This window comes from Rhinolophus sinicus, linkage group LG12 (genome assembly GCF_036562045.2).
Source record: "Rhinolophus sinicus isolate RSC01 linkage group LG12, ASM3656204v1, whole genome shotgun sequence".
NCBI classification, from domain to species: domain Eukaryota; kingdom Metazoa; phylum Chordata; class Mammalia; order Chiroptera; family Rhinolophidae; genus Rhinolophus; species Rhinolophus sinicus.
Genome location: NC_133761.1, coordinates 7,742,061 through 7,768,106, shown reverse-complemented (window position 1 = coordinate 7,768,106; position 26,046 = coordinate 7,742,061). Strand labels below are relative to the sequence as shown.

Here is a 26,046-nt window from a genome sequence, read left to right as displayed (position 1 = left end):
AGCTGAATCTAAAGACAAAAGCTTCTCGCCCTCCATGGGTGCGGGGCCCAGTGAGTCTGAGGGAGGGCAACAGCACAGGCGACCAGAGAGACCCACAGGCGCAGGCGGCCGTCTCCAGCCGAGGGCCTGGGTGGGGAAAGGCATTATCTGCTGGACCCCCGAACTCCCCCTTAGGGCTGCAGAAGAATCTTCCTCTCATTTCAGATCCAGCATTTCATAAACATACAAGGTCAGGATCACCTTCCCTGTTTCAGAGATAAGAAAACCAAGGTCCGGAGACATGAAGGGACTTGCTAAGAACCACTCAGCTGCTTCCAGCCGGAGCAGAACTCACATCCCAGCTCTCAGGCCCGGAGCCCCTGCGCTTTCAGCAGAACTGCTCCAACACCTGACCGTGCAGGCAGCACGCAACACCCCCAAGCGCGACAGCAATACCGGTCTCTCCACCTCAGAATCCCTGAAAAAGGCGTCAGCCTGCGTGTGGCCGAGTAGGAGAATGAGGGCACAAATGTGCTGGCGCCACCTGAGCACGTCCCCTGTCATTCGGAACACACACTAGAATAGAGTTTAAAAAATAAAAACATGGCTAATTAATACTTCTTTCCGCTCATCTGAATTTTCTACAGCAAATATGCTAATATATATTATACTTTCACAATGAGCGGGGGGAAAAACCCCCAACAAACAGAAAACGCCACTTAGAAAAATCAGACCCAGGTGTTTCACAGTGGACGTCCCCTGCAAGTCTCCGTAAAGAAAAAGTATATGTTTGATCAATTATTGGAGGCATAGGAAATCTGAGAATATCCTTCTGTTGTTTGTGAATCAAGTAGCAAGCTGGCCATGCAAAGCCATCCTCCATCAGCCCCTAATCATTCTGTCTTACAGCACTGATTATCCATGATAAACACTTCAGAATCAATACCAACTTGCCTGATTTCCATCCCCAAAAGGGGCATCAGAAAATTCAATAAGTAGTTATCTTTCTGGCTAACGACTCAGCTGTACAGTCCCCACCAGTCCTAGAAACAGACACTTTAAAATTCATGTCCACATGCAAACCACAAATGGAATTCGACACATGCATGACTGCTTCCCAGAGGCTATCACAGAGCATGCATGCCTTAAGACGGTGTCTCATGTGAAGAACCGTGATGGATCTGCTTCACATGCGAGATTCCACGTGGTTAGGAGGGCATGCGAAAGATGGTGGACTTAAGTAGACCTGGGGAGAATACCATCCACACAAATAAATCTTAAGGCCCTGCATTCCTCCAGACTCTCTGCTGCAGTGTGTGCAACACTTCATACAAGAACAAACAATCCTAGTTTGACGAGACACAAACCATCCAAGAGTGGGGTCAAAACGCAATTTGGAATAAGAGGCAGCAAGGTATGGACAGGACATAGAATCTTGACTGTAATTGTCAAGGAGGGTCTGTTTAAGGCACGAAAGTGGCCCTCAAAGAAAACTGTAGCTGGTCACGAACCTGAATCTTTACGTAAGCAGTAAAAGGATTAGTCTGGAAGGACTGAAAACCACAATGGTGTCACACAGCTGTGCCTTTAACTGATGAGATTTAACTTAGTAAATATATGAAAGAACAAGAGTGAGAGAGGAAAAACAATGCAAATAGCACTGGGGACCCCCCCCCCCCAATTCAACTCATTAAGCATGGGGGTGGGGCATGAGCAATGGTGCCAATCTGTTCTTTCTTCACCTGCTCAGAGCGGGAGCTTCTCCTTGGACTAAGGGTGACTGCTTTAATGACCGTGTGTGTGTGTGTGTGTGTGTGTGTGTGTGTGTGTAATACCAGGGCTCCTAAAGGAATGTCAATACTTTGTAAATACAGCAAATGAGTTATATTTTAAGTGTACTTTACAGGCCATCCAAAGATCTTCAAGGGTTGTTTTGACTCCACTTATACATGCAAACTTTAAAACCTAACCGCAAAGTGTGACTAGAAGGTAAACAGACTGGAAGGTAAACACATTTACTTTACAATGAACTGCAAGTTCAGGAGTGCAGAAATCACTGTTTATCCCTCTCATTCTATGACCCACTCCGTTCTCCAGCACTAACAATCAGTTTTGATTAAATGAATGAAATGCCAATTTCCTGTATTCAGGCATGCGAGGTTCACTAACCCAAGCTGAAGACACACATACCTCCCTTCAGTCATTTACATATACTGTCATATATTCAAGGCCAAGTACCCTGAAATAGTCACCTCTGTGTGATCCAAGAGTTTTCTGTCAATCCCTGCTAGCTACATGCTCAAGAACGGCTTGATAAATGAATTACTCATATATAACTTTTATAATTAAAGGTCTGAAGTGGATAATTTGCCAGAGTAACTTGTACCAGACTAATGCTCCTGTCAATGACAATTATGAATGATGGCCAAATATAAAACACAACTGTCTGAAGCCACTGGAGAGCAAATAAAAGCAGGCAGAATCAGGAGGGGATGTTACCCTTCAAGGAAAGGAACCACACTAGAGAAGACGACAGTTACCTGGCTTTTCACCTCTGGGCAGACCTCAGTCCACACTGGACAAAAAATTAGAACTCAAGCAGAAAGTGGCTTTTGACTGAGCAGAGGTGTCAGAGGTCAGAGTTTGGGATGGCTACAGCAGCTGGAAATTGAGGGGGGAAATTCTAGAAAGGAAGAAGTCATAGAAAAGAAGAGCCTTCAAATCTCTATATATTCTCCCTTGAAACCCCTCGCTGATCCCGAACTGCATATGCATGAATGATACTTCAAGGAGCCCAGCAGAAAACCACATCCAAAGAGTGAAGCAGATTTCAGCAACTTCCCAATGCTAAAGAAAACGTTTGGAATTCAAGTCCCACAAAGTTAGTAGGGTTTTGTAAAACTCTGTGCTGAAAGCCCAGAAGGGTCATGCCGTCAGAGTACGGAGAATGCTGCAGGACTAAGGGCTACATGCTAGGACTATGAGCAAAACTAAAACAAACATACTCTAAGAAAGCCTTTTATAGGATCAAGGTGATAGTGATCACCAGCAACTTAACTGTGTACTAGAATAAAACACAACACACTTCACAGAAAGAGAACAGAACCAGAGACTTTACAATATATAACTCACAGTGTCTACCATGAAAACAGAAATTACTAGACACACAAAGAAACAGAAAAAATGTAGCCGAAAATCAACAGAGAGAAAAACCAGTCAAGACAAACAGAACCACAGTAACTCAGATGTTGGATTTAGTACAAGAACAACTTGAAAATAAATATTACAAATATTTTTAAGACTCCATAGAAAAAGATGAATTAAATGGCTGAAGAGATTAAGAATTTCATGAGTGATAAAAAAAATTAATTGGCTGAAACTAATAGCAGACTGGACACTGCAGAAGAAATGAGCTGTTAAACCTGAAGACAGGTAAGTAGAAATTATCCAAACTGAAGCACAGAGTATACAGACTCAAAATAAAGAAAGTCTCAATGACTTGTGGGACAGTATCAAGCAGTCCAACATAAATGTAACTGGAGTCCCAGAAAGAAATGGAAAAAATATAAGAATAAATAAGTAATTTGAAGAAAATATTGGCTAAAATTTTTCCAGCTTTGATTAAATAGTTGCAGCTAATTGTAATTATAGTAATTACATTGATGATTACTACGTCCCAGTAGTATCCTACTGCATATTTTAAATATGTTCTTTCCAACTTTCATAACAAGGTAGGTATTACTGTCTCATTTGAGAAGTGAGAAAACTGAAGCTTGAGGTGGTGGTGGGGAGACTAGGTGAAGCACCTTCTATATACCTATGTGGTAGTGGCTCTAAGATGACAAACTGAGTTTGCTTTGGAATTTTCCCCACTATTTCGGAGAGCCTCAAGCTGATGAGATGAAGGTCATCATCACTACCACCATTATCGGGTACCTGCACTACGTGTGTTACTCTTCACAACAGCACAACGTGGCAGAAACTACTTTCCGTTTTCAGAAATGAAGAAACAACTGCTCAAAGTATTCTCTGACAAAATGCTCCCTGGTCACCAATCAGGGGCTAAATCATCATTTGAGCCCAAGATGGAAGCATACTTCATAAAAATTAACTCATTTTAAAACTGAGAGCATCATTCCAGACCAGCAAAATGGAGGAAATGTCACACACACACACACACACACACACACACACACACACACGGATAGCTTCTGATTTCCAGTAACAGAATATTCGCACCAACAGCTTGAATACAAAATTGGAACTTCCTAAAGAGCCTGGAGTTGTAAGATTATTCTGGAAAGAGATTTTAATTTTCTAAAGGTAGCTTTTTAAATTCCTTCGGATTTATCCCACATAATTTGAGGAATAATACTCTCCTGGATAAGTATGCTCCCTTTTGGAAAAAGCCTCCTTCCTTGACCATTCTAAGGGAACTCATTATTTCAATTTGTTTTCACCTCTTAAGGAGTAATAATGGACCCACAAGAATAGGAAATGCCTTGAGGGCCCAAAGTAATTTGTAGACTTTGCTCAAATCACCACCATCACCAAAAGGTATTTACAGCATTTTAATCATAAACCATTCTACTTCTGAGGGCTTAGAATTATTTTTTTACTAACAAGTTTAATTCCAAAAAAAAACAACAAAACAAAACAAAAACAAAACAGAAAACCCCCACAAACTTAAAAAAACAATATAAAATTTCCTAAACACAGACCAGTTGCTCTTTGTAGACTTTTGACATTTTATGCTTCCTTATCTTTCTATTACAATTCTAATTTATTCTATCTCTTATCTATTCGTTTTAAGAAACTTTTTCTCCCCACGGACTACAACAGGATTAAAAAGATACCATGGTAAGACACCAAACTTAATTACCAAATCTAGTTACAATTCATTTCATATTATACCTTTAAATCTGACAAAATGTAAACTGGAAAAATGAAGTTATTTAGATATGAAAACATTCACTTCCTAGCAATTGATGAATTTAGCATTTTACGTTTAAAATCTTAGAATTCATCACATACCATGAACTGTTTCTTAAAATAGATAAATTAACAAAATGAAATTCTGGGGCGAACATCACATTAATTTTGCTTAAAAAAACACAAATGTCCTTATAAAACTACTTACTGTGTAATTCTACCTGAAAAGTGGGGGGAATAAAAGGGAAGGCAATGAGAAAGCCAAGTGCTTTCTCTTTGGAAGTGAAAAAAAGCTGTGGAACTGTTTACAACAATCTAGCTATATTTTGGAAATAAGACTTCCGTTCCATATGCTTGTAATCAAATTACATACCACTGTCATCTTTTTATTCACTAAAATTAAAGGATTTAAGAGTCCCAACTTTCAGAATAACAATGTTATAGATTTCTAGGGGGCACCACATGTTACTAATAAGCCAAAATGTATTCTAAATAAATCCTGGAAGCCGCCATATAATAATAAAATACACATTTGGATTTGTGGGGGGAAAAAATATCAGAGAAAAGACCTACTGAAGCAGGAATATCCTAGGTCTACTCCTAAGGAAAAGTGTACACGTGTGTGTTTACATAATAATAATAAATCTGTTCAGAAAGATGAACAAATTCAACTCAACTAAGTCATCTGACAGAACAATAAATTTGGTACAGCCCTGCTCCCTACGAATCCGTCCTTGCGTTTTACAGAAGTATAGTGTGTGTCACTTTGTTTTTTAACAGCAGGACAAGGAGTAAGCTCTTCTTTCCCACGAGACACACACTGCCCGGCACTGGGCCCCCGACAGGCAGGCACATGCCCGTTTGAAGGGCAGAAGCTCCCACCTGCACTGTTGTGACCTGGGCTCTGACCCGCAGACCGGGAGGAAGATGTCAGCCAGGCCTGCAGTCACCTGGGGGTCTGACAGGGGCAAGAGATTCACGCTCGTGGTGGGTTTTGGTGGGAGACCCCCTGACGACAAGGCTGCCTGAGTGGCCTCCCAACATGGTGGTGGGCTTCCTCCAAAACCAATGATGGCGGTAGGGTGGGGGAGGAGGACTCGGGTGGAAGCTATGTCGTTTATGAACTGGCCCTGGACACCACATGGCATCTTGTTCGTTAGAAGAGAGTTGTAAGTCTGGCACACAGTCAAGAGGAAGAGAATTAGGTTCCATCTTTTGAAAGAAAAAGTGTCCAAGATGGCAACTTATTTTAAAGCCTCTACAGTGTTCAAGAAACTACTGGCTTTTTAAACATATACTGGCAGTGGGCGGGGGAGAGAAGAAGAACAGGGGGAGAGAGGGGAGAGAGAGACACATACACAAAGGCATACCTTCTAAATTACAATATATTTCACAGACTAATGACGTTAAGACTTCAACACTTAGAAACAACACAGAAAATCTGAATGGCTGGGAAAAGTTTCCCTTGACCCAAGCAGTGCATAGAATTCAGTTCTTTCCCAAAGCCATTTTCAAACTAAGGGACTTACTAAAGGAGATAATTTGTTTTTCTGTGATTATACTGTTTATTAATTGGTATCGATAAAGTTTATGTGTAAAAATAATAAATACGTTTTAAGAGTAAGATCCTCCACCACTGTCAACCATCTTTCAAATCACTTGGGGCGGGGGGCTGGTAATCTCAAACCAGAAATATAGAAATGCCTCTTAAGCATCAATGGGTTTCATGTCACTTAAGCACTGTGAGAAAACAAGACAATTATGAAAACACACACTGGGAAACAGATCTCAGGGTTCAGCCTCTTGTGGCTTCTTTGGACGAGGCCAAAAGCCGTTGGCGGGGAACAGCCTGGAATCCACTGAGCGTGCGTGTATCATGGGAAGGTCTGCAACACCAGTTTTCCTCATCTAGCTACGTTTTAAGACTTAAATGTCCTAGCGCTGCCCACACAAGCTGCCCACAAACCTGGGTGTGCGTGGGCCGTTGGTGACTGCACAAACCCCATCACCAGCAGTCTGTGAGACTTGAGTTTATCCCCACATGTCCAAGCCATCCAGAAACCACCAAAATCATCCCATGGAGTACAACGCTGGGAGGTTACATTTGATCAGTTCATTCGTGAATATTCACGATTAGTGAATATTTAACAGCCATTCACAGAGAGCTTCTCAGGGACCTGTCCAGCCAACAAACAGCAATTCATTCCACACTTGTTGAGCCCCACCACGGGTCAGGTAGAAGACAGGTAGGGGCAGCTGTGAGCAGCAAAGCGGGAGTCAGCCAGGCTCTCATTCCACTACTTGCTCGGTGTGGCATCCTGATGAAGTCCGGCTTTTTAAGCTTCAGCCTCGTCAGCCGTGAAATGGGGATAACGGCAACCCATCTCAGCGGCTTGCTGGCTTAGGCAGGCACAGCACCAAGACCCCGAGAATGCCATGTCCTCAGAGGCATCCCCTCAGCATCCTCGTCAAGCTACATCACATCCCTCTCGTCATTTCCCTTTGCACCTGTGAGCTTTCCTGTACACAGCACTTTCCTGTTCCTAATCGTAAATGCTTTCTGGCGTGATGATCTGATGACCACCTAGCCCTCCCACTGCACCATCAAATTCATGGAGGCAGAGATTCTGCCTCACCTGCCCAATACACCTCCACCCGAATAGTAGCAGGTAACAGGTGCTCAATGAATGTCTGTTGAACAAACTAATAAACAATGTTGACAAACACACAAAAGACAAAGACGAAAGACCTATAGCACCAGCCTCGGCAAGGAGCTGACAGGCCAGTGCAGTGGTTCTTGATAGTAGCTACACACTAGAATCACCGGGGAGGAATTCTGTTTTAATCCCGATACCTGGGCCCTACTGTGGAATGGTTCTTGGCGTGTAGGTCTGAGGGATACTGGCTTTTGTGTGTTTTAAGAGTTCTTCGGGTGATTGTAAGGACCAGCCACGGTTGAGACTCACTGGTCTAATGTAACAGAGCGGCCAACGGTTATAATACAATGGGATATACGTCCTACAGCAGCCAAGCACCTTCCTGTGATGATGGAAACGTCCTGTGTCTGCGTTGTCCAATATTGCAGAGCCAGTCACACGTGGCTACTGAGGCTTCAAACGATGGCTATGTAAGATCGAGGAACTGAATTTTAAATTGTATTTGATTTTAATATTCATGTATGTTTAAAAAGCCATATACGGACTAGAAGCTAGGCTATTAGATAGCACAGACCCAGAGAACTAATCCGGGCCGGGATGGGGGTGGCGGGTGGTCAAAGCTCAGTTATCTATGGCCCCAACCACAAGGAGAGAACAGTCTGAGGGAGGAAATGGAAACCAAATTCTGCATGCGCCCCTTGAACTCCCCACCTTACACACACGCAGGACAACTGCTCCCTTCTGCCATATCTAGGACAGCTGTGACCAAGCGAACCCTTTAAAGAGTAAGGGCCCCGCCAAGGAAGAGGCTTTGTGGGAGCTGCTAAATGATGTGGCCATTGTGGCAGAGGAAGGAAATGTGTCTTGTGCAAGAACATTGGGGAAAAAGGAGTCGCGTGGAGCCCCGAGCAGAGCAAACATGGCTCCGCCTCACAGCTGGGTCTCCCTTCTGGGGCTCACAAGCCAGGAGCCGGGAGCATAAACCCTAACATTATGGAGAGCTGACATTTACTCCTGAGGCAGATAATGGTTCATGAAGCGCTTTATAAAATTAGACTGGCCCAATGTTATTGTAGAGCGACTGCATGAACGTAGAGAAGAAACCCACGCTGTTGCTCTCGCTGCCATTTCCCTCCACCTACTATGTGTAAAGCACCTACTGACTGCGTGGCAGGCAGTTTGTTAGGGTCCTTAAATATGACCTCTTTCAGCCCGAACACGCCTTTGCAAATCAGTTACTATTTTCTCATTCTACAGTGAAGCAATTTAAGATTCACGGGAAGTTACATAATTCACTTGACTTTAACAAGTGGGGACAAAGCTAGGCTGACAAGCAGAGGTGGGCCGTGCAGTATTTGAGGGTCCACTCTGCCCTGTTCAGTGTGCCTTTCAGCTCTATAATTTTATGACCATTAAGAACATAAATAAAATACACAATTTATATAAACATACAGAATTTACTGAACTCCCTCCCACGAGGTGGGAGGCCCTTTATAGATATTGGCTCTTTAAATCCCTTCCACAACCTTATAATACCATGGTCCCCGTTTCACAGGGGAGAAAATGGACGTCCACAAAAGTGAGGTAACCAGCTCAGAGTCCCATTACCAGTCAGGGTAAGAGCAAGCTGCAACAAATGTACACCTGCCTGACTTCAAAGCCTTTTCCATTAGACCCTGCTGCTGCCCTCCCCTCAGGTTTCCTGCTGTGTTACAGACAACTGGTTGCTTACAGACCTGACCTCTGGGTAAGTGAGCGGCTACTGCAATAATGGTGACAAAAGACGTGAGTCAGAGTCCTTGAAACTCCTTTTCTGTTTCCAAAAAAGCCTCTCCTTCCCTGCAGCGCTCAAACCTACCATTTCTCGTGGTTCCCCATGGTTTATCTTAATTTGGTTTCGTTCTTCTTATCCACTGACAACATACTTTTGTCCCCAAGATGACAAAGTCGCTAGACCAAAGCTAAAACATGTACTTACACGTTCCCTGGCGCCGGCCACAAGACAAGTCTCTAACTGGCAGGCCCTCCAGGGCTCCATCTCCTCGCCTGCCCCCTTCTCCTCTCTAACTTTCACCCGTGCCTGTCACCAATACTGATGTTCACTGTCACCAATACTGGTACACTCCAGAAAGAAGAGAGCCTCATGTGCTTTGCTGTGGCCATTGAAAAGATTGGCCAACTACACAAAGAGATTTTAAACATCTCATATGTCACTTGTGGCAAAATTACCTATAATTCTACTAAGTTTAAAAAAAATTTTATTTTTCAATCATAGCTGACATTCAACACTCTGTTAGGTTAAGTGTATAGCTAGCATAGTGATCAGACATTTATATACCTTACAAAGTGATCCCCCATCTACTAAGTTTTTAAATGTATATTAAAACCCACTGCAACTAATGCTTTTTCTTCTTTCTACTTTGGAAATAGTAACTGGTTTGGACTAATAGAAGAGACAGAAAAAAAGAGAAAAACTGAATTTCTTTGACCTACTGATTCTTCTACTTGTACAATGTCTTCTATAAACTTAGCATCTTACAAATAATAGAGAAAACTATAGACTTTATATATATATATAAATCATGTTATCTGCTTCGGTAACTACTTACCTTGACCGGAATTATATATTGCTTTAACAGACTTCTTCACTTTCTGTAAAGCTGTTCTATCTTGGTCTAGAGCCTAAAAGAGAAAAACAGAGGGGGAAAGATACATTGGAAAAATTGGTAAATTAAAAAATAAAAGCCTATTCGTAACTGCATTTGTTTTGCTGAGTAGTGCAGCAATAGAAAACTGACATGTTTATTAACAGTGAACCATTGCAGAGACTGGAAGTGGCAGGATCTGAGAAGTTCTGTTCTCGGGATAAACGCAGTCACTCCATAAAGCCCAGTGAGTGACGTGGGTAATGGGGCTGCCAGTCAGTTGTTATCCTAACACAAGACACCTAGGAAATCGGAACCCGGGCCTCCTTCTCTCAGAGAATTTGCAAACCCGGAAGGCAGAAAGGCATGAATGCACAGACCCAGGGAACAAAGCACATCTGTCACCTAGTGGTTAATTTCAGCCAGAAAGAAAACACTTATGGGTTTATTAACAAGTAAGAGTGACCTGAAGAGCTTTTCCCAACACTTTTAAATCTGAGGATCCCTTACAGTGTGAAAAACAAAAATTCTATGACATAATGCCAGTGTATTTTAATATTCTGTTTCCTAACAAAGCACAGCACGGAAATGCTACCGTGATATGGTAGTGCTTTTAAAGGATTTCTTACATGATGAATCAACACATCAACCTACTTGTGTTATAAGTGGGGGGCATCTACGGGGCTGTCACTGTTGATTCTTAATCCAGGTGGTAGATTGGATTGCGTTCTGATTGTGAAAATTGATCAAACTGTGCATTTAGCATATGCACTCTTTTCCAGAACGTGTATTACACTTCAAAAGCAAGTTTAAAACGGGCCATTTTCAATACAGTATACATATAGAACGTTGACCTAACCTCTTAAAATAACTTTGTGCCCCTCTCTGCTCCCGAAGAAGATCAGTGATCCACAGGCTGGGAAACCCTGGGTGGTGTGTCAAGATTCGGAGGGCAGGAGTAACAGCACTAATAATACACGTGCATATATGACACCTGAGAACAGTGCATGTGCACTGACTGCCATGACATCACCTAAACCTCAACACTTCAGATGAGAACACTGAAGCCCACAGAGGTGAATGAAGTACTTCCCCTCCCTGAGCCCACAGGCAGTTGAAGGGGGTAGATGTTTCCCATCTCTTGCAAAACGGTCTTTCCAGACGCTGTCAACATGGGCTCCACCCATGAGCTGCCCTTTCCTTTGGCTCCTGTTCTCTGGGCACCCATGGCTGGCTAAGTGGGCACCTGACCCCTGCTGAGTTCAGGGCCCTTCCTAGGATTTCCGGGCTTGGGAGCAGAGACCACAAAGTGCTGTTGTCCCTTTCTGGTGAGGTGAGCCTGGGGGCCACCAATCGGTCTGTTTCTAGCAGTGCAAAAAGAATCTGACCAGATGCAATGATGTCAATGGAGACAGAGCACTAGAGAAAAGAGGCAGAGAGGGTCCTGGTGGCATCTGAGTTGAGTCCTGGCTTCCAGTGCGCACCTTCCCGTAGACCGAGTACACGAGACAATAAATTCCTTGGGTTTCAAGCTAGTTGAAGTTGGGATTCTATCATTTGCAACCCCAAGAACTACAGCTTTCTGAGCACTTACTACACCAGACGTGAGCTTGGTATAGAAGACACACCAAGTGGATAAGATACATATGCTTTCAGTGCCTTCTCTCTTTGCATTGCATCTTTACAGAAACCCTGTGAAGCAGCATCTGCATTATTCAGATAAGGAAATGTGGTCGGCCAGTCAATAAACACCTGTAGGAAAGGAGGGAGGGAAGGAGGTAACGATCAACTAACTTGGCCAAAGTCACAGTGCCACAAAGTGCTAACGCCACTCTGCACACCCATGTCTACCAAATCCCAAATCTAACGGGACGCTGGGATTAAAAACCAGTTTTCAGGCTGCAAGTCTAACACTGTTTCCACCGCGGCCACGACTGACATTCCACCTCCGCAGTCTTCTCACAGCCCCCTCCTACCTGCATCGCCAATTAATATTTTTCTTTCAATCCATTTGCATCCTGTTTACATGTAAATACATCGTAAAGAGCTACCAAAAAGAGCTATGGTAAAGAAAACAAGGATCATTTACCGTTAATAGCAGGTACCCTAAAAATGACTGCATCTCCAACTGTGCAAAATGCTCATCTGTTTAGTACCTCAAATCATCTCATGTAACACCCGGGACCCTGCATACTGCACTTACGGAAACCGTGTTTTATGAGACAGTTTCAGGGAAGAGACCAAGTTTGAGTTATTTTAAAGATCTGAGATTTGTACTTTAGAGAGAAGAGGGAAGATAACATTTTAATAAATGCTTACTTAGCATGAACTGTAAAGGGTGCTGAGATTTTACACAGATTACCTCACTTAATTCTCACAAAAACCCTATGAAATAAGTATTACTCTTAAATTCATTTTTACAGATGAGGAAATAGAGGCTTAGCAAGTTTAACTTGCCCAGTGTGGCAGAGCTGGAATTTGAACCCAAGTCTTGACAACTGAACCTAATCTAACCACGAGCAGTGACCCTGTCCTGCCTCCCAAAGATATCTGCAATGAACGGAAACCAGAAGAGCCTCATCCTAAGGGGCGGCGGGGGGGACGTGACGGAGGGGGGGGGGAACTGTCACCATTTTTCCGAGACGAATCTGAGATAAGAAATTACAAGACATGTAGGTTGTGAGGATTGTGCGAGGGAAACAAAGTAATGCAAGTACATGCAAATAAGCAGAAACATTAAGAGGCTGAATCCAATGGGTTTATCCTTTGATGAACTGCTTTTGTGGCAAGGACGCTTACAAAATAATCCTAATAATGGCCACCATTTGTTTTTTATATACATATTCTTGCCATCTTCCCGCCCCCCCGAGTAAAAACCCTGGGCTTTAGAGAAGTAAAACCGCTTGCCACGTGTCAACATCAAGTAAGAGCAGAACCAGGGGCTGCTTTTCCAACCCCGCCGCCTGGCCATTCTGGAAAGCACGCCCGTGTTTCTTCCTGATCTTACCATTTCTTAATTTTTTTTGAGAAAGGAAAAAACATCTGTTTCTGGAAGAAAATAATGTACCAGTTCGGCTTTGGGAGTGATGGCCATGTAAGGATGGGCCTTCCCAAAGGGAAAGGAGTGAGTGGGCACTCACGTGTATGCGTATTTAGAGTTCACGCCTCCCCATGAGCCAAGGGCTGTGGAAGACCTTGGCCGTGACATCGTGAGATCGGCGATCTGCTTCCCCTTTCTCACCCCTTTCTGAGGAAAACTCTCAGAATTTATGTTGAATTTTTACTAACTCATGTATAGCCTAACAGGGTGTAAAGTTCACACCCTTACATTTAAAGGTTATTAATAACATCTGCATTTGACAGCTCCGGTCACAGTTCAGTCTGGGTGACACTTCTCTTTTCACACTCTGGTATTTGGCCACTGGCAAAAACAAGTAAAATGGACTTTTAAGGGCTCTGTGTTTAAGAGACTGCAGGGACAGTCGTTCCATCCAACAAGACTCCCTCCAGAAATAACGCGTCTCAACGTGCTACAGCGTGCCATGCCCTCAACCACTAGACGAGCAACACCTGCAGTGACATCTTTCCAAATGTCGTCCACGTAAAATTAAATACAGGCAAAGAAAAAAGGGGCAGATAATATGGGCTGGAACATTATGAGACCTCTCGACGCACTGAAAGTCTGTTATAACTGCCCGCACTTTTAAGTATGCGTCTGAAGTGAACAACTCGAAAGGGTACGGGTGTGTGGAGAGGCGCAGAGAGGGAAGGAGGATGAAAAAACAAACACACAAATCCAGGAGAATAGGCTTATCTCTAATAATAGAATAACATCTTCCCTATTTAAAATTTTGCAACACAGCAACTTCACATTCTCCACGTTACTAAAGAGCAGGGGCGTTGACCTAGAAAAGCACTTCCAACCTTGATGGGGAAACTTGTGACTTTTATTTTGCGCCGAGTCTTACCAAGTTTGGTCATCCGAATACACAGAGAAGACACATGGTGCAAAGATGGAGAATGATGGAGAAACCATACTGCCAGAAGCATTCTGTGAGAGCTGGCAACCAGAGGCTTCCGCACAAATGATACAAGCCAGACATAAGGCGGAAAGATTCCTTAGAGTCTGAGGCCACTCCGGGTAGGACATGGAACCTTTCATACCCTCCAGGCCGAATGGTGCCCTCCCCCGCCCCCCTGTCAGAGCGGTGAGCACAACAGATGGTCTCGGAGCCGTACGGGGATTCGGCCATGCTTGTGCCCAGCTCGGGCATTTGCACTCGCTGATCCCTCTGCCCAGAACTCTCCTCTCTAAGCGCTTCAGAGGACTGGCTCTCTCTTCTTGTAAAGCCTCAGATTCAAAGTCCCTTCCTCTGAGAGGTCTTCTAGGTCGGCACACACCTCAGCCCACCCAGTTACTCTAACACACTTCATGCTCTTTTTCCCACAGCACTACCACACCCCGAAATGATCGGGCGGGCGACACGCTTACTTTCATGGTATTTGACTCCCCCACTAGAGGAACGGAAGCTCCAAAAGTCAGGGGCCCGTGTTACCTGCTCACGGCTGAATTCCCATGACCGGTGCCCAGCAGATGGCAAATGCTCGTAAATGCTTATGAAATGAAGTAACGAGGGACCAAAGAGTATTCTCAGCTCCACAAGACAGAAAAGCGCACAGAGTAAGACTTGCCTTGCAAATGGTTGAATCAAGTCAAGTTTTGAACTCAGAAAATGGGGCGCTCTGTAATTTTTCCCCTAAGGGTTTTGAATAGCCAAAGAGTAAATATGTGCATAAACTGTTTAATAGGCTAGACAGAACTTACACATTTTAAGTGAGTTTTGAAAACAGTTATTTATTCCAACAACTTTCCTAAAAAACATTTTATTGAAACACAATACTTGTGTCAAATGAGCAATGGCAACACTACTGTTACGCTTCATTAAGATGAGGGATTTTAGAACTACTTTCTATGTCTATGGCATCTTCTTGTCAATGTATTCAAATGGGAAGAGCTGCTCTTACTTGTTCTGAGTAGATGAGATTTTTGACACTAAGCGTAAGTCTTTGGAGCCAAATCTTATGTGTACACTTATGGAGAAAGGAAACAGTGGACGACAGTGGCAGCATAGAATTTTTAGAGCTATGCCGAGGGACACGGGTATCACGCCTACCTTCAAGGCATGCTGAGCATTAAGTATATGAATGCACGTGGAGGTGGCCAGCACAGAGCAGGTGCTCAAAACCTGGTAGCTATCAATCATTACCCTCACCTCGGAAGGTGCTTCTGAGAGAGAAACTTCCAAATTGTTTGGAGCAGCGACAGCAAACCATCGCTGAAACGAGTACTCCTGCTAGCAAAGTGATTTCTTCAATGAAAAGAGCTTTTACTCAGTTGGGAAAAAAAAAAGGGAGTGTCTCCATTTTATTACTTTATAGTCACACTTGAAGAGGTAATTTTAAACTTGCAGTTTAATAGATGCATTTGGCCCATAACCACCACAAAGCAAATACTCACCTACGTGTAAACCCTTTAACAGGAAGAGCAAGGGCAGAGTACTCTGCCTTGTTTGGCTAGACCCTGATTGCTCCAGGCGTCAGCTTGTTGAGCAGTCATGCTAAAGAGTGAGTGTGTGTGTGTGTGTGTGTGTCTGTGCGCGTGCGTGCGTGTTGGGGGGATTGGGAAGCCAGGGGCTCAGGCTGCAGGAGGGGGTGGGTGCCTAATCCACATTCCCTGAAGATGGAGCAGAGATGTAAGTTCTCCTGCAGCCTCACAGCCAAACCAGTGCATTATCTGTCCATCCGAAGGCCCCACACCCTTGAACACGGATGTGTGTACTTATACTGTGCAGCAGCAGTAAGCCCAAAGGCAGTCCAATGTGGTGACAAAGAGTGCTGTGAATAAAGGTGCCAGGAGAGAGAACTACAATGAAAAATGTCCATTGCCTCAAAAAAGAGGGGGGCTGGGCGAGCCATGCAAGTGAGCATTAGCTCTGAGGATCATCAAATCTGGGTTTTTACGCCCTTCGCTCACTTCTTCCTACAGTAACCGTGCCTGGCACACGCGGGACTGCACCAGGCATGGGCCCGAGTGTGCAAACCCTATACCGCACCTACCCACCTCCCAGCTGCATGCCCCTTACTTCCACCTGCCACAGCGACACCACCACAAAACCCTCTGCTACAATAGTAAACGGGAAGCCTGGTACTGCTTTTGGTAAGATCGATGAAGGAAGTTACTCATAAAATAGTAATCCTTGCTAGTCTGGGGTTTTATCCACACTTCCCGTATCATTTCATTCTTTCCCTGTCCTCTCGGTGTTCAGGTACCTCTGTCTCTTCCCCTACGCAATCAACTAAAAGATCTCAAAGGATAATACTTATGTGTGCTTCTTTCTTCACATAGGAGATGCTCAGTAAGAACTGGCTAAATCGAATGAAAGGAAAACAAGCAGGGAAGGAGGGAGGAGGGAAGAAAATGAAGAAGGCCAGGAGGGAGGGAGGAAAGAGGAAGGATTCATTGTTACTAGAATAAAATCTAGGTTCTCACTTCTGCCTGCAAGGCCCTCTGTGACCCAGCCCTGCCACCACCCCTGACTTTTGTTCCCACACTCTCCACCACTCATGTCTAATCCACACCCACAGTGTTTCTGAACCCACCAAGCTTGTTCCCACCTCAGAGCTTTAGCAATAGCTGACCTCTCTACTGAAATCCTTCTCTCAAAACTGTCCCCAATCGAAAGGGGCCTAGCCTGCTCCTCCCCCCTTTTCTTTTCAGCATAGCTCAAATGCTGGAAGCATAGAGCCCATTAATTTGTGAAGCCGAAGTCTGGGGCGCTGAGAATCACCCTGTGTGGCAGCTACACGATGCCAGCAGTTACACTAGGGTTGTCACAAGGCAGCAGCAGCTTAGAGGAAAGGAAGAGGTTAAGATGTTATCGTTTGTTAGTTTCAAGATTAATAGGAATCGAATGAGGCTGCTGCACAGGGGAAACGATCAACCTAAAATAAAATTGGATTTGCATAATGCAGCCAAAAAATGGAAAGTTGACACGTCATCCACAAACACAGGTTTTAAGCTGTTTGTGCTGTTTTAGACTATAAAATGTGTCCTGAAGTTTCAGGTTCTCCTACATTCATAGACTCCAATCAGAAACATTTCATGTCTGCTACGTATAGTGGAATGGTTACATGGAGGGAAATGTAACCCACAGAAAGCAAAGGTCTGTAGGTGTTAAACTACTCAGGGTTTTGGCTCCACTTGACAAGTTACTTCACAGTTTAGATCTATAGCAAAGATTCAACGTAGCAGCTTCAGCTGCTGAACTACTGCTGAACGACATCCTGAATGACTCTAAGGGTCATTCTATCCATGCAAGAAAATACCACCAACCCATCAACTTTCCAAGCCAAAGAAAAGGTACCACACAAAACGGTAACTCACAAGAGCCCACCTTCCTGTGTACGCACACACTGCCCGCTGGGCGTGCACACAGCTTGTGTGCAGGAACTATTCCAGGCCCAGTGCAGCGGTGCAATAAACAGCTATCCAAAGAATCTGCCTCTATATTAAATGCATCTAGAATTAAAGGTCACAGAACAAGACTGGGCCTCGCAAAACGCTTTATTTCTTATGTGTGATTTACTTTAAAAACTTAACTGTTTATTCCATCACTTGAAGGAAGCACCATCTTACCTAAGGTGAATACAACAGCACAGGTTTTTGACTCGGGTGACACATATTATAGAAATATTTACGTTTCCATCTCCTGGGATCATCCTGCCTTTCAAAAGTCAGTCACATCTATGAGGTATCAACGATGAAACCATTTTATTCTCCCTGTGAAGGCCTAGGTCTTGGGTGAACACCCTGCCCTCCATTAACCACTCTGAGGCTGCAAAGGAAGCCTCACGGAACTGCATTCCAGGATGCACCAGGGGCTGCCTCCCCACTCGCACTGTCTCCTGGTCTACGGATGAGAACAGCCGGCCCAGACAGGAAGTAACTGCCCTCGCAGAGAGGTCAGGATGAGCGAGGAGAAGGGTCGCTTTCCTGTTCAGTCCTCGTTTTGCCACACCACCCTGCCTCTTGCCCTGTGAACAGAGAAAGTGGAACCTGTCCCCTTCAAGACTCAAAGTCCAACCTGTCATCATAAAGAAGCAGGGTATTCCACGTGTTCTGTACTGAGACCTAACCCATCTCCGAGGGCTGAGCTGCGGCTGCTTTTCTTTGTGAAGCTTGTTCTCTGCACCTGGAGGCCAGAACCCTTGCTGGCCTCAGGCCACTGGCACCAGTTACTACCAGGGTGCTCACAGTTCTACGTGGTCACCAATATTCCAGCATCAGCTCTCACCTATTCACAGGTCCAGCCTTCACCTCTCCTGTTTATCCCTGGACTTGGAAGCAGCAGGGTCTGGTTGGGGAGCCAGGCACCACCTTGAAAAGTGTGATGCTGGGGCTTAGAGCACAGGCTTTGAGGCCGGGAGACCTGGTGTCCCTTCCTGCTTGGCCCTGTGACGGTGGTCACGTTAGCCGTCCTCGGATGTTCACGCCTTCCTCATGTAATCCCAGCACACACGGGTGTGTCCTTCTTCCCTTCTCTCCCTTTCTAACCGCCCTCCGAGTTTTACATTAGCTAACTCTCACCTCCCTTCTCCCCACTTCGATGATAACAAAAATAACACAAACGTGTTTCATACATAAGATCTTGTTTACTCCCCACACTAACCTGTAAGGAGGTTCTGTTACCCGTATTTTGCTGATAAAAGAGACTGAAGCTCAGACTGGCCCTCGGTCCCGCAGCTCGTCAGGCACAGAGCTTCCCGACCCTAATGCCTGGGTTCGTAAGCATCATGCTCTCTAACCTTCCAACTTGACACAGTGGGGTCTAGAGGACGGAGGACCCTTTAAAACACAAACTGGGCCAAGGATTCTGTCATCAGGTCACTGGACAAACAACTCTCAAACCCTTTACCGTCCCATTCCAGGAGTTCTCTGACAAGGGGCCCAAGAGAAGCAGAAAACCTAAAGGAGCTCGTTACAGAGGGGAGGGGTCCCAAAAGCAAACTGGGCAGAGGTCAGCCTGCAGTGGGCTGGGGTGTGCCAGTCACGCTGCCCTCCCAGCACTGCACGTTGGTCCATCGGCTGACCACGGTGCCCTGCCGGGAAGGTGTTAGTCCAAACCACAGAGATGGCTTCCGCTGAGCTTCAGGAGCACCCTGGGCAGGGCAGACCCCGCCGCCTTCCGAGACCTACACACCGACGCTGGGCATCACTGCTGGCACGTGAACACCCGCAAACAGAGAAACAGGTTTAACATTAATAACTAATCTCGACAACACACGGAGACACACAGGCTTGTGAAAGCCTCTAGATGCACTTGAAAATGTCAGTGACTTGCTGAAAAACCGTACAGAGAGTGATGGGTGGAAAACTCCTTGAAAAGAACTGGTTGGCTTGTCGTTGGGGTCAGCAAGGAAAACAGGAGTTTATCTTAAGAAGAGGGCTAGCTTCTCAGCCTGGTATTTCTAATCCAGCTCTGGCCCATGGAAAGGTCCCAAGTGTGGAGACCACGCTGAGGAATGTGAGGGAGTCGGGGAGGAACACCCAACCTGGCCTGTCCATCATGAATACCCACTCCCCCCACAGGCCACGGTCCACACTGGATGCGGGGCTACTGGGGAAGATAAGATGGTTTGCAGTTAGAAGAGAGAAAACAACTCAAGACATACCAACGTTTCTGAGAAAAGGTACGCTCGGTGTTGAGAAGCGCCAAGGAGCCCCGGTACCTGAAACAAGGGGCCGCACGGAGGATAAAAAGATGGACAGGGGGCCAGGTTGTGCAGGGAGGAATGGCCATGGAAAGCAGTTTGGCTTTTATTCTGAAGGCACTGGTTAGGGACATACAGAGCCACTGGGGTTAAAAAAACAAACAAAAAAGAGGTGATTCGTCCTGACTTTCAAAAGAACTCTGGCTGACGTGTTGGGAATGGAAGGTAACTGAGCAAGACTGGAGAGGGAAGAGCCAGTGAGCTGGCAATTTCACAAACAAAAGTTCTCTTAAGTATTTCTGTTCTGGCTCAATGCACTTCTTCCTCCAGGCCCACACCCCAAACTGAACGCTTCCTCCCAAACGCCTCCCGGCCCCCTCCACGCCCATCCAGGACCTTGGAGGAAGGCAGGAGATGGGACCCAGTCTCCTTCCTCTTGCGTAACCCTCTGCACCCAGCGGACCACCACGCCCTGCCAGGCCTCCGCTGCGGGTCCTTAGACCATCCAGCAGCTGGTGTGAGGACCGGACGTGCGCAGCCAGATCCCTCCACAGGCCCGAGCTGTTCCCACGCTTGTCCTCCACACCAACGCCAGACTAGCCTTTCTCTGTCTTTAAAACCCAGACTCCGGCTTCTAAACTCTCTCCTTTCTCAATACTATTTCTGGCTTTTGCCTTTTCTTCGTCAGCTCCTAACAAGCTTACAAACTCATGCTCAGCCTTTAAGACTGGGTGTCGTCATCATCTCCTTCTGTAACACCCTCCCCCTTTCCTGCTGAGAAAGACTCTCTTCATCCCCTAGTGCGAGGAGAGCACTTACCATAATGACTTTCCCTTACATTTCTATCTCCAACAAATGGTAGCTATTACTCTTTTAAGATACTACATATGTATTCATTTCCTTTCCCCGGCTGTAGCGCCAGCTTTCTGACCCCACCCCAAGACTACACTGGCACCAAGAAATCTAGACGTTCACAGTGCACAGAAAGAACCCAGGCAGGATCGGAGTTGACTGAGCAGCCCGGTCTGACTCTGCCCCTCAGACATCACCGGTTCCCAGTTTCTTGATCTGTAAATTTGGAAGCCTGGACCAATCTGCAGTCTTGTCTGGCTCTGATTTTCTGAAAATCAAACATTTTCAAGTTCAGGGACATTATGCTGCTGCTTCAAGCCTCTTAGCATATTAGGTTTGGTTTTAAATGAAAGACACTTTAATTTTTTTAAAAGTAACACAACTGGCATCCACAGTGAATGGCCCTGGGGAAGGACCTTCCATGTAAGATCTCTATGCACTTCAAAGACTAAACTACACTTTGGGCTCAGAGTCTAATCCCAGCCACTCCTGTCTCCCCTTTTTACATCCTTTGTCCTCCAAGAAACGCTTTGAAAACTTCATCTTGAATTTTGTATTCAAAGGCTCTATCAAGCATATAAAACAAACACTAATAATGCCTTTTGATAAAGAAATTGAGTCAGAGCAAGTGTCCAGGGCCAAAACTAGGAAATGGCAAACCCAGGCTTTACACCCGGAAAGTCTAACTCCAAGGTCTGTGTTCTTTCTGCCACATCTGATGACGGCCTCTCTGATTAAAAAACATGTTTTATTCCACTTCTTATCATGCCCAAGTGTGCCAAACACGAAGCTTTCTGCAGGTGGCTCCTCTCTCCAGCTTCTGAGGACAGAAGCTGGAAGGGAACAAACACAAGTTCTAAGCCATGGGTGATATCTTTGTTTCAGGTTTAGATCTCTGGTGTGTTCTCCACAACAAACCTCAGAGCTGCTGCGGACTGCAGATCTGGTCATTATTAAGCCATGTTTTTTATTAAGAAAGACAGACCTAATTTGACAGAGGAGACCAAGAAACCCCAGCTATACATTTGCATGAAGCTGATTACTAAAAACGAAGGGCTGTTTCTCATGAAAAAAACAACAACTGATTGTTGAAAAGATTGATTTATTGTTAAAAAACAATGAAATGAACTAAAGTGGCATTTCCCACACTGTGAACTGTAGAAAACTGTTTCTGAGAGATGCTGGAAAGTATTCTGGGGAAAAAAAGAGGCCATAACAAATTTGTAAAACACATCATATGCTAACTATGCCTTTCTTCTGGCTATGAAATACACATCAGAATACCAAAGACTGGGATAATTTAAAAACATGTATAACTTTATAACCCAGCAATTCTCAATTAAAGTAACTTAATTAACTAAAATCAGATTTTTTTTTTTTTGCACATCTGTAGAACAATGTTGGGACATCAATATAGGATATTCTGTATTTTAAAAAAATCTAAAAAAGTTAAACTTCAAAAAATATACTACGTATATGAGTTAAAGTGGTCTAATGATTTTCTAACGTCAACAACAGATACTATCAGGAAAAAGATAAATGGCTTCAATCAATTTTTAGCAAAACTGAGATAAAAGAACTAGGAGGGAAAGATAATTGCAACAACAACAACAAAAAGAAAAAAGTTGATGTCTGTAACGTATAATTAGGACGTGGAATTCTTATTTTGCTGCCATAGAGATCCAGAAGAATAAAGACAAAAGACATTAAAACAAGAAATTGAAAATGAACACACGCAAATAATTCAGTTACACTGGTAATTTTAAAATTCCAAGTAAAACAATACTTAAGTGCTTTTTTTTATCCTTTTAAAGCTGTAAAAAAATAGGAAAAATGATAAAAACAATGAACAGAGAGGCTTCAGAGAAATAGTCGCAATGGATGGAAAGGACAAATTGTATCCAGCTCACAACATGCTCTTACATTTGACACAGTAACCCCACTCCTGATAAAGCCTATCAAAACTACCAACATTCCCTCAGTAATAAAGAAAAAGAAGACACTAGAAAACATGTCACCAGTTTTTACCATGTAAAAAGCTAGAAATAATCTAAATCCAACACAGGGAAACGGCAAAACACGAAACAAATAGTAGGAGGGCTTATTATATGGTCACTAAAAATTAGGACTGCAACAATTAGAAAGGATAAGGGCTGCCATTTACTGAGGGTCTGTTATGTGATATGCGCAAAAACTATGAAATACCATTCTTTACAATGTAAAAGTACATATATTATAAATATGTGAATTATTACAGAAATGTAAAGTTTAGAAAGATACACAGAGATGTTTAAAAGCGATTGCTAGCTAGGACTGTTATGAGTAAGAAAGGTTTCTTTTAAAATAATTTCCTTATACAATATTACAAGGTTGATCTAGTATTAAAAATTTAAAGCCTTTTAACAGTGTCTTGTAATATAGTCAACGTCTGCTGTTTCCTCAGCAATTGCAAGAGACCCAACAAGATAACTTGCGAAGAGAAATGAAGACTAGTACCTACTCTGAGTAATTTCCTTGTTGCCTTGCAAACTGCACATTTAAAAAATTAGTAGAATATTGTGTTTCAAGAGCTCCTGTCTGGGGCCAAAAAGAAAACTGTAATCACAGCAATTACCTTGTGAAACTCTAATTTCTGTTGTAGTTCTAAAGTTCGGCGTAGCACACCCACCCACAAGCACCATGGCTCTTTCATCCTGAGGCAATTTCAGCTCCATTCTTAGAAAAATAATAATTATAGGTACAACCAGGTATTTAAAGGCCAAAAAATAGTCATGAAAATACCATTTCCATTTTGTATCACAATGAGAGCTCCTTAAAAGAATGAGAACCCAGATCAGAAAGGAGTTGCCTGAGACACATCTTTTCAGGATCTTTAGAATTGATCAGAAATTTATCCTACTTTGTAATAGAGCCATTTTTGCTGGCAAACAGATCAGGAACCATTGAGCTGGTTATGAGCCTTTTAGCTTCCTACCAGCTCTGAGCTGCTATAATGTCCCACTAGACCTGTATGTCTGGGCCGTGATGCTATGATTCAAACTACGGTACCGAGGGTTTATAGCCATTTAGTCTTAATCCCACAAGTTTATCTAAAAAGGAGAATCACGTAACTGCCAACGAAATGTTGGGATTTCAACATGGTGCTTAAGAGCCGACTACCTGGGGTCCAATTCTAGCTCCACTACTTACTAACTACACAACCTGGTCCAGTCAGGTACCCCAGCTGTGCCTCAGTTTCTCCCTCAGTAACCCCTCACAGAGTTCTGTGGATTGAGTGAGGTAACCAGGTGAATGAAGTGATTCGCGTGGTACCTGGAACAGTGATTAACTCTCAACAAACATTAGCTGGAATGTGTAGGTGCAGGTACTTTGATTCATGTTTTTCTAAGGTTCCCAAGGGGTAGAGTTAGCAAGAACCATTTTTACACGGCCGGAGGCACTACTATGGAAGGAGGAGCAAAGGGATGTGTAGGTATGAAACCATCTACTCAGACGAGCTCTGTGGATTGGCAAGCTCCCTGGAATGTACACAGACAGCGCACTGTAGAGTGGGAAGAAAAGTATTAGCACATCCGTTGGTATTTTTTAATGTTATATCATCACACAGTACGTAGTACAGAAGGCTATCCACATGTGTGTCCATATGGAATCCACACATATACATATGTGTGTCCATATCCGTATGTCCATATGGAACGTATGCTCAAAAAGGTTTTACAAACGAGGTGCACAGAAGTGTGGAAGCCACTGCTCTGCTAATGAACACTAGATAGTACGTGTCTTCACTATGGACCGCACTGAGGGAAACGTCGATTCAGACCTGACAAGAACGCAGCCCGGGAGCGTGTGCTGTCTGTGTATAGAGAGAAGACTACACACTGTCCTCTGTTGAGAAGGTCACTGCCCAAAATGCTGATGGGTCTTAAGTAGCAGCGACCAATCTAACAGCAACCGATGCAATAACCAGCGAGGGAGGATGGTGACACATGATATTAACATTATTCCAAAATAAAACACCACCGCGTCGTTTCTTCTCCCTTTCACTGTTTTGCAACTGATTTCTCCCACTGCCCAAACAGTATCACCATCTTTCCTCTGAGGAAATGCAGGCGCAGACAGACTACGTGACTCGTTCTGATCCCACTTGGGTAAGAAATGCTGTCTCAAAACTCAGGTCTCCCAAATCAAAAGTTAATTTATAAAAAATTATTCTGGTGACAGGTGTTCTATCACCTTAAACATATTTCGTTGTAAAAGCAAATAAAAGGAGCTATTTCTCCTAGGCCTGGTGTTTCCTATCATAAGGCACTTAGGACATCTGCTTTACTGGCAAAACAAACACTTCAGAAAATTTTGTTTGTTAACATAGTGAGCAAGTTAAAAACAAAAAATTTACTGTGACATTTGGTGTCAGTTTACCAAGGCAAATTGTGTTCACCTAGAAGCAAAGCATGTACTGAATTTTAGAAAATATTTAACAAAAAAATATGGCTGGAAGGCAGGAATGATAAAGAAAATTCAACATCTTGTTGATAAATACATATAAAAGCTTTTATTAAATTACATTTTGTGGATGGAGTTATATTGTAAAGGGAGGGGACAGATTTCCATTGAATGGTTTTTTAATATACTGCTGGGAGGAAAATTAAAGGGATATTAATGGTTTAACAAGTGGTTCCCACTTCAAATACCGATGTTAAAAAAATGGAGCTGGAGGACTCTATGAAAGTATCCAGCTTATAATCGATAATTTTATAAAAACGAATTGTTGCCAAAAGCCCGTGCTGCTGCTTCTGTCAAGCAGCGGCTCCGTGGGCCTGGGTGAGCCGAGCTCAGCGACGAAGGCACACGCTCAAGTAAAGCTCCCCCTCTCAGAGGCATTCTAGTGGCTACAGTGCCACTTAGTACAACGCCGAGGGACATCTTTCTATTTAGATGCCTCAGACATCCTCCGAATGAGTCCACTTCTCAAAAGTGAACAAGCAGCTCCCTCACTACCCAGGGACAAAGCCACGCGAACAGACGAGTGGTGCAAACCCAGTTCCGGTCAAACCACAATAAATGCATCGTCCTAGTTGGGGTAATTTACACGGTCAGTCCAGCCGTGCAGCCTCCCCAGACCTCCCTGAACATCCCCCACCCTCATCCAGTCCCGTGGACATATTTCAGCACTTGAGTATCTGTCTCTGCTCTGCAATTGTTTCATGTGA

At 44.0% G+C, this 26,046-nt stretch overlaps 1 protein-coding gene across 6 annotated transcripts in view; it reads right to left on the bottom strand.

Annotated features, from left to right (window-relative positions):
• ASAP1 (ArfGAP with SH3 domain, ankyrin repeat and PH domain 1) overlaps positions 1-26,046 on the bottom strand; it is a 292,224-nt gene that overhangs the window by 109,912 nt on the left and 156,266 nt on the right. For all 6 annotated transcript variants that reach the window (XM_074316674.1, XM_074316673.1, XM_074316677.1 and 3 more), the window contains one exon: positions 10,178-10,250. In XM_074316674.1, the coding sequence (XP_074172775.1) occupies positions 10,178-10,250 (73 nt within the window). The remainder of the gene's footprint in view (positions 1-10,177; positions 10,251-26,046) is intronic.